Raw genomic sequence first — 14,322 nt, 5'->3', positions numbered from 1 at the left:
GCCCTTTGTAGAAATGATTGATTTGATGTTTTGCAACTATAATAATTTTTTAAATTCACTTGTGGTACATGGATATTGCCAGCCAGCAATGTCTACATTCCACAAGTGAATAAAAGAAACTGCAAAACTGTCAAAAGTGACCATAACGATCTGTGAAACCGACTGCATCCTTTAACATCTACACGTACGGAAAGTAGTATAGTCAGGGAGTCCAAAAGTTGCTGCCTGTCAATTCCTTGCTCCTCCTCAAAATGCACTGTTGAAGTCCTCACAGATAATAAACTTCTGAGAAAATCTTGCCTTATTCTATCCTAACACTGTTTAAACCCTACTGAGAAAGTTACACATAAATACGATTAACTGGGATCTTCAACAGCATAACAACCTCAGGCCCTGAAAACTAATCTTATATTCGTATGTTGTCAAAGTTGTTCTATTGGAATTAAAATATCAAATTTATACAAAAATTAAATTTGGATATTTCAAATTACTGGTTTGCTGTCTGAAAATTCTTCAATGGAATTCAGTTGCTGGAGATCCCACTGACTTAACACCAGATTCAAATTTACGTCAGAAAACAAAGTCAACAGAGGTCTCTAGGTCTTAGTATACGGCTTCTTTATTGATGTCAATAATGATGCGCATGATTGACAGTGAAATCTAGGCCACTAATTGACAGTTCCCTACCTATTTCCTTAGTTTCTCTCATTTAGTAGTTTTTTAAAGATTTGTTTGTGGGATATGGATGTGGTTGGCTAGCCACCATTTATTGCCCATCCTTATTTGCCCAGATGGGAATTAAGAGTCAACACATTGCTGTGGGTCTGAAGTCAAATGCATGCCAGATCAGATATGGTTGGCAGATTTTCTTCCCTCCAGAAAAGTATTAGTGAATGAAACGGGTTTTTTAAATTACAGTGGTTATATAGTCACCATTAGGCTAGACTTTTTCTCCAGAATTTTATCAAATTCAAAATGTCAACACTTGCCATGGTACCACGATATGTACCACAATGACACACTTCCTCCAAAAAAAAAATGTATATAAGACAGACCATGATGAAAGGAGCATCTGAAGTGAGAAAATGATAAGTTTGATCACCCTATGGTTAATGACGCCCACCCCCTCACCCCAAGGACCTGCAAAATGGATTTCTCATACACTTGAGTGTTTTACAAATATTAAAATTTCAACTAGGTTACGTGGGTCTTCCTAGTTTGTATATATATTATTGAAATCACACATTGAAATCTCATCCTTGTTCCCACAGGCAAGATGGGATAGTTGGTGAGTTACAGTCCAATGATACTTTTTAACAGCATCTGTAATTGTAATATTATTGATTTATCATTGTATGTTGCTATAGCTGTTTAACTGTATGACTTCAAACAGAATTACCTCAGAACTATAACACCTGTGTACATACCTTTTTGGGAACTGATCGTATCTCGAGGCACCAAGTCAGAAGGAATTGCAGTGTGCTTTTCCTTGGTATGTATTCAGGCAGGTGAGCACCTTAAGACAAAATATTATTTTTGTAAGCCTTGCAAAAGGAATTCACATATATACATTTCAGAGCAGCTTACACACCATTTGCACATCAACTTCCACCAAGGTGACAAAATATAACGTTGCTGTAATTAGAGCACCAAACTCATGTCCTCATTTCTATATCAGTTGCATTTGAGAAATGTTCTGAAGTTACCTTAAAAAGCCTTTTAAGTTTATTAGACCAAATCAGCTGATACTCAAAAATCAACCTGCGTAAAATTATACACATTTAAGAAAATGTACGTAAGTTGATCCAGGCCAATGAATCTGTTGTCGCCATAACAATGTCATATCATGTCCGGGAAGTAAACGGCTAAAATCAAAGCTATAGACCACAGCCTAAAACAGGAGGAGGAAACAAAAAGCAAAAATAAAACACACTCTGGATGCTGCTGACCTGAAATTAAAGCAAAAAGAAAAGTTGAAAAACTCAGCAGGTCTGGCAGCATCTGTAGACAGCAAGAAACAACTTAAATGTTTCAAGCCTTCTTCTCAACCTTGCCACATCCAGAAGTGAGGAACAGCAAATCCCAGTGGTAGGGACATATGGGACCATGGGTCTGGTGTTTGCTCCTGCCAAGAATTCAGCACCACACATGTACTCAATTACTTTTCCTACCCCAGGATATTTACTGAAAGACATCTATTCAATTTTCATGCAAATTAATATTATTTCCTTCCATCATGGGTGCCGTTCCAGAGATGCCAACAGCTTGGCTGAAATTTTATTCAAATTAATTGCTCATTTAAGATTATACTGCAGGCTGTGGCCTCATGGTTTACTCCTTTACAAAGTAAATCATTATTAACCTTCGATTTTCTATAATAAACTGGCTGACAATTTATTTGATGATGCCTTAGTTCACACAGGAAAGGATACATAATTTTATATATATATAAAATCAAAAACTGAATTTGTTGCAAGTTGAATCTGTTGATTTGACAATATGGAGTACAAATGACATACTTAAATAAAAATCCAATTTACTTTTATTTGTATCCAACTTGTACTAAAAAGCTTGGGTTGATATGTATCAAGTAACATTTATACAACATTAAGTGTCAGGCAATGACAATAACTACCGCCAACAAGTCAATTTAGCCATCACCCCTTATGTTCAATAGCATCACCATAACCCAATTGCCACTAACATGCAGCAGCATTACCACTATCAGAAACTGAACTGGCCAAGCCACGTAAATACTGAGGTTACAAGAACAGGACAGTGGTTAGGAATTCTGTACTATGTAACTCAACTCAACCACACAAACATTATTCTTCACCCACCAGCAATGTATTCGTATAGTAACAACACCTCTTTTTTTTTACTGACGTATGGGGAATGTGAACAGGTGCAAAACAAACACGCTCCTCAGCCTCAGTCCCCAATAGATACACCCCTGACAGTCCCCCTCACTGCCAACATTTACTTTCCTTGTTGCTGGTTGCTCCTTTAATCAGAAGCGGATTCTCTCCAAATCCTACCATGCTAGTCATTACTGTCATTTTCTTCTGATCAGCCACCCCGATAAATGAATTTTCAGGACGTTAGGAGTACATTCAGAGTGTTTGGAGCACTGCTCCTCACAATTCAAAGCCTGTCCAACATCTGCATGGCACAAGTCAGCACAAGTACAGCTTGACAGCATCCAAGACAAAGGCAGCATCTGGCTCCCCATCCCAACAATTTGCTTCATTAGGGCTCCAGCCACAGCCTGAAACAATTACCGTGCATTGTCTATGTTCATTCATGTAACACTGCTGGCAAGGCCAGCATTTATTGCCAATCCTCACGGAATTTGACCCTATAATTTGCATGGGGTTTGTATACAACATTGCCAAGGTGACAGAAGAAAAAAAAAATCCTGTCAATACAAAGATATCAAAATTAAATGAAAACAAAAAAAAATCTTGAATAAGATTGTTGGTACTTAAAGCTGACAAAGCATTGGGATCAGATCAATTGCATCCAAGGATCTTGAAGTGGGTGTTGAAATTGTAGAGACACTGGCAACAATCTTTCACAGCAATGTTCTCTGCTCTGGTGAGATGCCAGAAGATTACAGAATCGTCAACATTACAGACTTGCTCAAATAAAGTTGAAGGACTAAAAGCAATTATAGATCAGTTAGTTTAACATCACTAAGAGGGAAACAATTTTTCATGACAGGATTAATAGTCATTTGGAGAAAGGTGGTCAGCATGGATTTCTAAAAGGGAAATCTGGTTTAATGAGCTTGGGAGTTTTTTGAAGACATAGTGGAAAGGTTCAATGAGAGTAATGCGGTTGACGTGGTGTACAAGAATGTCCAGAAGGTGTTTGATCCAGTGCCTCGCAATAGATGAGAAAAGTTTAGCTCATGGTACGAAAGGGACAACAACAATGTAGATACAAAATTGGCTGAGTGGTGGAAAACAAAGTAATGGTCAATAAATATGTTTCAGGCTAGAGGGATGATTGTTGTGTAGGCTGTTATTGGGACATTGCTTTGCTTAAAAAAATATCAATTATGAATGATCTAGATCTCAGTATGCAGGGGATACTTTCCAAGCTTGCAGACAATACTAAACTTGGGAGAATTTTAAACTGAGGAGGATGCATGGAACTCCAAAAAGGACATTGACAAGTTGGTGGCCAGGGAAGATAGGTGGCAGATGAAGTTCAATGCAGAGATGCATTGTAAGGTGATGCACTTAGAGTCATAGAGATATACAGCACGGGAACAGACCCTGTGGTCCAACTCATCCATGCCGACCAGATAACCTAACCTAATCTAGTCCCATTTGCCAGTACTTAGCCCATATCCCTCTAAACCCTTCCTATTCATATACCCATCCATTCTGATAACATCATTCTGATAGGAGGGAGACCAGAATTGCACACAATATTCCAAAAGAGACTTTTGGTTGGTAGAACACTGAAAGACAATATAGATTGAGGGGGGTACATTTCAAAAGGGAGTGCAGGAGCAGAAGGACCTGGTGTATATGTGCACATATCATTGAAGATAGCAGGACAGGTGAAGACAGAAGTAAATACATCATATAATGTTATTGGCTTTATTCATAGGGACATATATAGTACAAAGAATAAGGAGGTGGTATTGAACTTGTAAAAAACACATTCAATTTCAGATGGGTTATTGTGTACAGTTCTGGGTGCCATATTATAGGCAAAGGTGCAAAGGCATGATAGAAAGTGCAAAAGCAAGTTACTAGAATGGCTCAAGGAACGAGAAACCTCAGGTATGGAGATAGATCGAAGACATTGGGACTGTTCTCCTTGGAGGTGGAGAAATGTAAAGAGATCGTACTGAGGTTTCCCAAATCACGACCAGGCTGAACAGAGTAGATAGAATGAATCTGTCTTTACTTGTAAAAGAAACAAGAATGGAAGGGCAAAACTTTTAAAGCATTGTGCAAACAAAGCAAGGGTGATGTGAGAGAACTTTTACAGAAAGTCAGCTGTTGGATATGGAAAGCATTCCCTGGAAATATGGTGGAAATAGATTCAATTGAGATTCAAGAGAACATTGATTTTTTTTTGGATTGTAATGATGTACAGGGATATGGGGGATATGGGGAAATGTGCAGGAGACTGGCACTAGTTTACACAGCCAGTACAGGCATGATGATCTGTATGGCCACACTAATAATTGCATGACTGAACTCAGCCTGCTAAAGGAGCTTTTCAAAAACACTACCTTGTGTGCATCGCTATCTCCTGTTTCCTCTCAGAGATTTTAAACCATCTCAACTCTACTCATTACTCTGTCTTCATTTTAGAAACTTTCCCAAATCACACCTTTTGAGTTATTCTTTGGTTATTGTTCTAGACCCCTTTGTCTACAACCTGTTTTGTTATTTCTATAATGTATCCTTCTTATTTTTGTAATCTATTCCAGATATGTACACTACGTACATTAATTTTTATATAAGGTCAGTTGTATTTTCAAGTTGTAATGCAGCAACCATATTTTAAAAAGATACAACAATACAAATGTTATTGAAACATTTCCATTAACAGAACAAAAAGCATAATATCAATGGCTACTTAAATTCAAATTTTAGGATTTGCATCTGCTTTCACAGCTATACATTCTATAACCCAGATACTTGACAGTATCTATCTGCACCATGTTTTAAAGACATTTCAATATCATGGTAATCTATCAAATTCACTTACAAATTTGCTTAATCAATTGAAAACATGCTGCCAGCTACAATTTTCCAACATTAACAAATCAAAGCGAAATGCGCCAGTCACCAATTTGGACAGAAACTGCACTTGTATGGCCCACTGACTGCCAAATTATTCAGGAAGAGAGTCTTCTGGTTTTTATATCAAAGACATTAGCTCAGCCAAAGGGTAATGTTATAATTTAAAAAGACAATTATGATTTTGATTTAATTAGATTAGATTCCCTACAGTATGGAAACAGGCCCTTCGGCTCAACAAGTCCACACCGACCCACCGAAGAGTAACCCACCCAGACCCATTTCCCTTTGACTAATGCACCTAACACTACGGGCAATTTAGCATGGCCAATTCACCTGACCTGCACATCTTTGAGATTACGAGAGGAAACCGGAGCACCCGGAGGAAACCCACACAGACACGGAGAGAATGTGCAAACTCCACACAGCCCTGAGGCTGAAATTGAACCCAGGTCCCTGGCACTGTGAGGCAAAAGTGCAAACCACTGAGCCACCGTGCCACCCTGCACAAAGTGAAACTGCACAATAGGACAATATAAATGAAAGTGTCTCATTTTCGGTTACCTTTTTTCTTATTGTTTGGTATAATACTTATTTCAACCACATGGTCTTTCTTGTTTGCAAGTCCAAGCCTTTGAATTAGTTCTTCCACCTCATTCTTATTATTAGGACATATAATGCTGAAAGCATCTCCAGGTTCATAAGTCATTGAGGTTTTCTGCAAAATAAGAAAATAATTATGTTATGCATTATTTGTAGTGATCCACAGATCACACAAGACTTTATTTCCCCAAATTATGGTGGTGGTGCAGGGTTTGCTGTGTAATAAATCCTCATCACATTATATGGCTTGGCTGGACTGTCTATCACCATAAGGCAAATTTGCTAACACCATCTTCCTTTAAATCTGTACAGCTTAATTGTCTAGTGTGGTGTAGGAAAGCTACTATGCAAACCAACAAAGAGAAGCTCTTCTGCTTTGTTTGAGTGAACCACAATACCAACTAGAGGAAGAACACCTCATTTTCAGTTTAGGCTCTTTATGGTCTTCTGAACTCAACATGGAGTTCAACAATTTCAGCCAATGAACCTTCGCCGCTTCCTTCCCACTCCATCCCCAGCCCCAGCCAGTGTCTGGATTTCTTGGCTTATGCTTTCAGCACAGCTTAGGAACATAGGAACAGGAGTAGGCTATTCAGCCCCTCAAACCTATTCCACCATTCAATGAAATCATGGCTGACCTGTGACCTAATTCCATATAACTGCCTTTGGCCCATATCCCTTAATATCTTGGCTACATAAAAATGCATCCATTTCAGATTTGAAAATAATAACTGATTCAGCATTAACTGCCATTTATGGAAGAGAGAGGAGTTCCAAAAACCTAACACCATTGAGTACAGGAGTTGGGAGGTCATGTTGCAGCTGTACAGGACATTGGTTAGGCCATTTTTGAAATATTGTATGCAATTCTGATCTCCCTCCTATCAGAAGGATGTTTGTGATACATCCTTCACAAAGGACCTTTGAGCCAAGGGACCTAGGTTCAAGTTCCACCTCCATTAGTGGTGTGTCGTAACATGTCGAACAGGTTGATTAAAAAACATCTTCTCTGGGCCTCCTTCACTTCCCAACAACCAGTACTGCTCCCTTTGCCTTTTGTATTTTATAATAACACATCAACTAACTATTGCATTCATTTACCAGGTCTATCTAGATTACACCACGTTACACCGACTATCAACATCCTATGAATCTTTTATGGCAAGCATCAAAATTTCAATGCTGGAAAATGTATAAAGCACTAGAAATGAAATAATTACTTAGTATTTTTTCCTTGTGGTTCTATGCATTGATCTATTTGAGTGCATTGACAAACCAAGGTGAAAAACTACGTGAATTCAAGAAGGCTGTGAAATATCTTGGCCACCATGCGTATCACAATGGGCGGTTTTAAAATGCAGCTTTGTATGGAGGTAACCAAATACAAAGGATATGAAATTAGCTATACTGAAGAAAACATAGGATCGACATTTGTAGAATTTAACTCATCAGGATACCATGGAAGAGCACCAGACAACACATTTAAATTTTAAAAGTCTGCAAACAATAAAAAAGTATTTTGGCTGCTTTTCTTAAAGAAAATTACAGCCAATGACCAGCGTGCAGGAGGGGAGAAGGCAGGTGGAGGGGTGGCAGTGGTATAAACTGAAAAGTCAGGAAGCATGGCTCATTCGTATTACATCTATCCTCGCTCATTTGTTGTCATAAGAAAATTTGATAGTTAAGGTAAGAACTTCCGAATTGATGTTTGATCAGGCTACATCCCTGGTCCTTGCCATAAGCTTTAATAGTGATGTTAACTTACTTCATAATTGGTTTCCTTGTCTTCAATGGTTGAAGCAACAGGATTAAAAATACCAAAATCATACTGCACGAGCAAACGGACATCAGAACCGGAATCTGGCAGACGGTGCACTAATGCATTATCAGATATGCCAAAAGCTCAGGCAGGAAACCTGAGCAACTAAACCAACAGGGAAATGGCATCCTGACAAGTAGTTCAGAAAGGGGAGAATCAGAGATGAAATTAGAAATTACTGGTGAGAGTTTGGAAGGTAGGGGGAACATAGGCCAAGTATGAGTTTAGTAAAGCTAAAATGGCATCTATTTTAATGCCTGGAACCTAAGGAGACCTTGGGGTACAGGTTCATAATTCCCTTGAAGGTGGAGTTGCAGGTAGACAGGGTAGTGAAGGCAGCACTTGGAACACGTTATTGATCAGTGTGTTAAGTACAGTCAGCTCTGCTATAACGCAGTCATTCTGTTCTCATGCAATTCTGTGTTACAACAAAATCGTGTAATAGCAGCACCATTTAAACTAAAAGGGGCCGGAATCCCATTATAACCAAAACACATTTTAAAAGTTCACTTTCGAAACGTTGACGGATTGGGGACAATCACATCATAGCAAGTTCGCATTAATGAAATATGTGCTAGAGGAGAAAGACCTGTACAGGAGTTGGAATGTCATGCAGCAGCTGTACAGGACATTGGTTAGTCCACTTTTGGAAAACTGCCTTCAATTCTAATCCCTGCTATAGGAAGGTGGTTGTTAAATTTGAAAGGGTGCAGAAAAGATTTGCAAGGATGTTGCCAGGTTTGGTGGGTTTCAGCTATAGGGAGAGGCTGAACAGCCTGGGACTGTTTTCCCTGGAGCATTGGAGGCTGCACAGGTTTATAAAATCATGAGGGGCATGGATAGGTTAAATGGCCAAAGTCTTTTTCCCAGAGAAACTAGACGGCATAGGTTTAAGGTGAGAGGGGAAAGATTTAAAAAGCGGACCGAAGGGGAAACTTTTTCACACAGAAGGTGGAGAGCGTATGGAATGAGCTGCCAGAGGTGGTGGTGGAGGCTGGTACAATTACAACATTTAAAAGGCATCCGGATGGGTACACAAGGAGGAAACATTTAGAGGAATTTGGCCAAACGGAGACAAATGGGACTAGTTTAGTTTGGGAAACCTGGTCAGCATGGACGAGTTGGACCGAAGGATCTGCTTCCATGCTGTATGTCTCCAAATTGAGGAGAAAGTGAGGACTGCAGATGCTGGAGATCAGAGTCGAGAGTGTAGTGCTGGAAAAACACAACAGGTCAGGCAGCATCCAAGGACCAGGAGAACCAACGTTTCAGGCATAAGTCCTTCATCAAGAATCAGCAATTTGATTCCTGATGAACTCCCTATGCCCAAAACATCGATTCTCCTGCTCCTCGGATGCTGCCTGACCTACTGTGCTTTTCCAGCACTACACTCTCGACTCTGATCTCCAGCATCTGCAGTCCTCACTTTCTCCCAGTATAACTCTAAGTGTTCTTTACACTGCAGTGAAGGAGGTTATTACAGACAAGCCGGAGTCAGGTCTGTGAACACGGAGATTCAGCTGGCAACACCCAGCTCATTGTCATAGACAACCTGTCACCATTCCACAGACTGAAGACTTTCGACCAGCCAATGACGGAGGCTGGCCCGGTGACAGCTACCCAGCTGGTGTGCAAGAATGTCTGATTAGATGCCATCACACCGAAAAAAATAACAACCCTGCAGTAAAAACAAAGCACTTCAAGACTGAAGAAAGCAAGTTTAGTTCTCCTCATCAGTTGCTGCAAGATCTGGCTTTTAACCAACAAGTCAGAGACTTTCGAAGTGTGAACCAGATACCATGTGCCTCCTGCAAGCAAGTGAAAGTAAGTGAGTATCTCATGAAGAGAAATCAAGGAGTCGCAGGTCTGAACAAGCCAAAAGGACAATTTCAGGAAACCTTGTGGACAGGGACCAATAACCACCTTCCCATTCACCCATCACCACAATACCAATGTTTTTTTTAAATCTGTCTGGTTGGGGAATTTTATAAAGAAATTCAAACTTTAACCAGTAGAGTCATATCTTTACAGTTCATAACTATTTAGCTATAGCTGGAATTTACTTTTTTAATAGTCATTCTTGTCAAGTACAGGAACCTGGCCTATGCTTTCTGTCAACCTCAGTCTAAAAGACAGTAAATTAAGAAACCTAGCGTGTTCTTATAAAACCTTTCACTTGTGAGAACTCTGGGAACAGCAAGGTCAGATTCCCAGCACACCAACCCACTGAAGTGAGACACAGCCCAACATTCCTGGTTATAAGGTATTCAGATGAGATAAAGTGATTTTTTTTTTGCCAGGGGTGGGGGGGTAATTATATTGAACAAGGAATCATTTACTACAGAGAAGAGGGATTATATATCAGAAAAGATCATCAAGTGAAGCCATATGGATAAAAGCACCAAAAGTGGAAACACCCTGATAAGTGTCAATGAAAAAAGGACGAACGAATTTCAGAGAAATGCAAAAATAATGAGGCAGTAAAAGTAGGGGATTTTTACTACCCAAATATTAAAACTGGGATAGTTTTAGTGTGCAAGGTAGGGAGGAAGCAAAGTTCTTAAACTGCATCCAGGAGAACCGTATAGCCAGTAGATAGAAAGTAGGAGCATTTTGGAGAAAGTGACCACAACTCAGTTATGAGAGTTATGGAAAAAGACAAAGAAAGAGTTGGGAATAAAAAAAAGAATAAACTGGGAAAATTATACCGTGGTAAGATATCGTGTGACCCACAGTGGACTGGGCTCAGATAAAGTTATGTCAGAGCAATGGGAGATATTCCCGGAAGAAGCAGGAGTACAAAGTAACTATGTTCTCATAAAAAGAAAAAAAGACCACAGAACTCCTGACATCAAGGGATCTTACGGTTAGAATTAAGAAAGAGAAAGAAGCCCATATACTTATAAAGAAGCTCAGGTATTTAAAGCTCTTACAGGCCGGTCAGTCTAACCTCAGTGGTGGGGATATTATTAGAATATATCTGCACTTGAAAAGGCAGGTATTACTCCAAGACAGTCAGCATTGATCTAATGAGGGAATATCACATTTGACAAATTTGATAGAGAGTGAGTATCATATTCGATGTGGTAGACGTGAACTCTAGAGACTTTTTTGATATGGTCCCTCATAGCAGACTGGTAAAGAAAGAAACAGCTCACGAGATCCAAGGCTAAGTATCACACGGAATCCAAACATGCCTAAAAGGCAGAAAGCAGAAGCATATTTCCAGAGACTGGAAATTTGTTTCCAGAGGGGATCTTCAAGATTCCATGTTGGGGCCTTTGCTGATTTGGATTTTAATCAGGGGTATGATCAAGAACTTTGCAGATGACATGCAAATTGATAGTGTGATAAATAACGAAGAGGATAGCGATAAGATGCTGGAGGATATCAACAGATTTCCATTTGACACACCACTGCGCAAATGACCACTGAACCCAGAAAAGTGTGAAATAATACACTTGGGGAGGGCTAACAAGGCAGGGGATTACACAATGAAAGGTAGGACCCCGGAAAGTACTGAAGGTTAAAGGATCCACAGTTTTCTGAAGATAGCAGGGCAGAGGGATAAAAGGTGGTTTAGGTAGCAATAGCAAAACCGTGCATTTGTCACGTAACCTCCATATCTGAATCTGTAATCCCGGTGTCTGGGAGCAAAAAGTGTTCACCAGGAAGTTCAAACCATAACCTCTAACCACAGCTGACAGTGGCGAAAGCTAACACCCCAAGAAGACACAATGATGCTCTTAATAATCCAACCCAGCGCTTACTAATAGAGTTTTAAAAATTTAAAAACCAGGAAGAGAAGTAACCCTCCACCCTATCCAACAAAAATGATGACACTAAGCTATTCAGTAAATAATGTCTATAATTCCTAACTCTATTTTTCCTCTTTTTTTTTCCCCACTTCTAAGAAAACACAGCAAACCTAAAATAGAGATTTGGGAAGGAAACCATTGCAGAGACATTTCTCAATACCACTCTATACCTTGCTTCCAGAAGGTGATAACAGAGTTATAACTCAAAATCTTATTTCCCAGATTTTCTGCAGGACAGCAAGACTGATGTCAGAAGGGAAGAAAGAACTTTTCATTTACAGAGCACCTTTCATGTCCGGAAGTGCTTCCAAAAAAAAACACTGGTTGTAATGTGTACAGACAGCTGTAATGCAACATCAATTTGGATCCAGCAAGGGATCCCACAAACAGCAATGATATTACTAATATAAAGTCTGCAGGTGTAGAAATTAACAAGACGCATCATCTCCTTCTGTCGCAGAACATTTCCATCTTTGATGGAAACTCAAAAGTGATTCAGGCAGAAAGACTTACTGAAATATCAAGCTCCAAGAATAAGGCAGTTTTCACTGCATCCTCCCGGGTTAGAGAAATTGCTTTAGTCACTGGAACCTGAAACAGAGTGACACCTGGCGCCAATGAGAAGCATTCTTGTTGGCAGACCTGAGGACCAAACAGCGAGTGAAAAAAAAGATTAGAAAGAGCATATATCAACCAGCTGCAGAAGATTTACTGCTCCATACATATACAAATATTCTCGGGACATTTCTGCTCAGCTCTTATACATCCTTCCTGAACCACGCTAATGATTAACTTGAGAACTCATGTATTTGATAAAGTAAATGCACAGCATTGTTTCACATTAACAGTTAACAAATTAGTATTGATTAAATTCCACCTTAACATCACTTATCAAAGATTTTCTGTTCTGTCCAGAACATGCGATGTGCTCAGACCTTTTCCCCAGTGCTCAGCTGACTCTCAGCACTTCGGTACCTCTTACACCCCCACCTCATTCTTAAACACCACAGTGCCTGCTGTAATAACAGGGGTCTTCAGCAGGTCCTCCACCCCTCAGCCTGCCATCCAGTCCTGCCCTTTCCCTGAACCTGTTCCTGCCCTCAGCCTGGAAACCACTTCCACCCTCTCCCTGCATTCCTACCTGGACCCTTCTTCAGCTGTTCTCACCTGTTGTTAACAGAGGTCCTGGCTCCATCTTGTGGCAGAAGCTAAAAGGTGCAAGTGATCCTGTCCAGCTGCTATAACCACTGAGCAATGTCTGCCACTAGATGGAGCCTAGTTCATTTAAAATTGTCCTGTCAAGTACTATCAGGGAGTACCTGTAAATCTATGTAAACACTACAATATATAGAGCTGTATATGGTACTTATATTTATTTTTCAGATTTAGTGATTTACTTTAAAAGATCCTTCAGTTCAGAAAACAGCACTTACCCAGTACAGTATGCCAACCTGAACTTTCTCTCCTGAACTCATTAAAACAGAACAAAAGCCCAGCTGTAGTTGCTAGTTCTCGTCGTTGAAGAAAGTAGCTTAAGACTATGCAGCATAAGGAAGCATCTGCTACAGTAGGAGAACATCTACCACTCAGAATTAATGCATTATCAGACAGAAAGAGAGCTTACAGAATTTAACCTCATGCCAGAATCCAATTCTAACAAATTGATATTGCAAACACGTAAGAAGTAGAAATTAAATGCTAATTCCCAAACTGAGGAATAGGTTTGTGGAAGTGATGCCAACAAACCAATTAAATGTTAAATCAGTCAACTCCACTGTAAAGAATTGTGTCCTTAGCAAACAATAGGATTGAAAAGGAAAAATACAGAGATAGCAATCAAAAATCATTAAAATTGATTACAATGCTAAACTATAGCACTAATTTCAGACAGATGCAATGTCAAGTCAATAAGGCAAGGGAAGTATAAAGCAAAGCACTGTAGGTCCTGGAAATCTGAAATCAAAGATAAAACAGAAAATGCTGGAAATTCTGAGTAGTTTGGATTTAATGTGTGGAAACACAGAAACGGAGGTGACGTTCCAGGTCAGTGACCTTGCATGAGAACTAGGGGGAAAAATAACAAAAGTTCAAGCAGTGAAAAGAGGAGGGGGTGAAAAATGAACAAAAAGGAAGGCTTGTGTCAGAGTGGAATACTGGAGATTAAATGACAAGTGTTGGTAGGGGAGGGCTAACAGGGATAGTAATGTGAACATTGTTAAAAGATGCCTCAAAAAGATGTGAACAGCAAAATTAGCAGCTGCTGACAAAAGGCAAGAAAACAAAAGTAAAACCAAAACCTGTAAAAGAAAAA

At 39.6% G+C, this 14,322-nt stretch overlaps 1 protein-coding gene across 6 annotated transcripts in view; it reads right to left on the bottom strand.

Annotated features, from left to right (window-relative positions):
• Positions 1–14,322, bottom strand: part of mtrr (5-methyltetrahydrofolate-homocysteine methyltransferase reductase) — a 91,987-nt gene that overhangs the window by 57,412 nt on the left and 20,253 nt on the right. For all 6 annotated transcript variants that reach the window (XR_011961338.1, XR_011961339.1, XR_011961340.1 and 3 more), the window contains 3 exons: positions 12,525–12,653; positions 6,336–6,489; positions 1,428–1,516 (listed from right to left, as the gene is read on the bottom strand). Coding sequence is in view for 3 of the 6 variants with exons in the window: in XM_072575514.1 (XP_072431615.1) it covers positions 1,428–1,516; positions 6,336–6,489; positions 12,525–12,653 (372 nt within the window). In the remaining 3 variants the exon portion in view is untranslated. The remainder of the gene's footprint in view (positions 1–1,427; positions 1,517–6,335; positions 6,490–12,524; positions 12,654–14,322) is intronic.

This window comes from Chiloscyllium punctatum, chromosome 8 (assembly GCF_047496795.1).
Source record: "Chiloscyllium punctatum isolate Juve2018m chromosome 8, sChiPun1.3, whole genome shotgun sequence".
NCBI lineage: Eukaryota > Metazoa > Chordata > Chondrichthyes > Orectolobiformes > Hemiscylliidae > Chiloscyllium > Chiloscyllium punctatum.
This window is presented reverse-complemented; position numbering and strand designations above follow the sequence as displayed.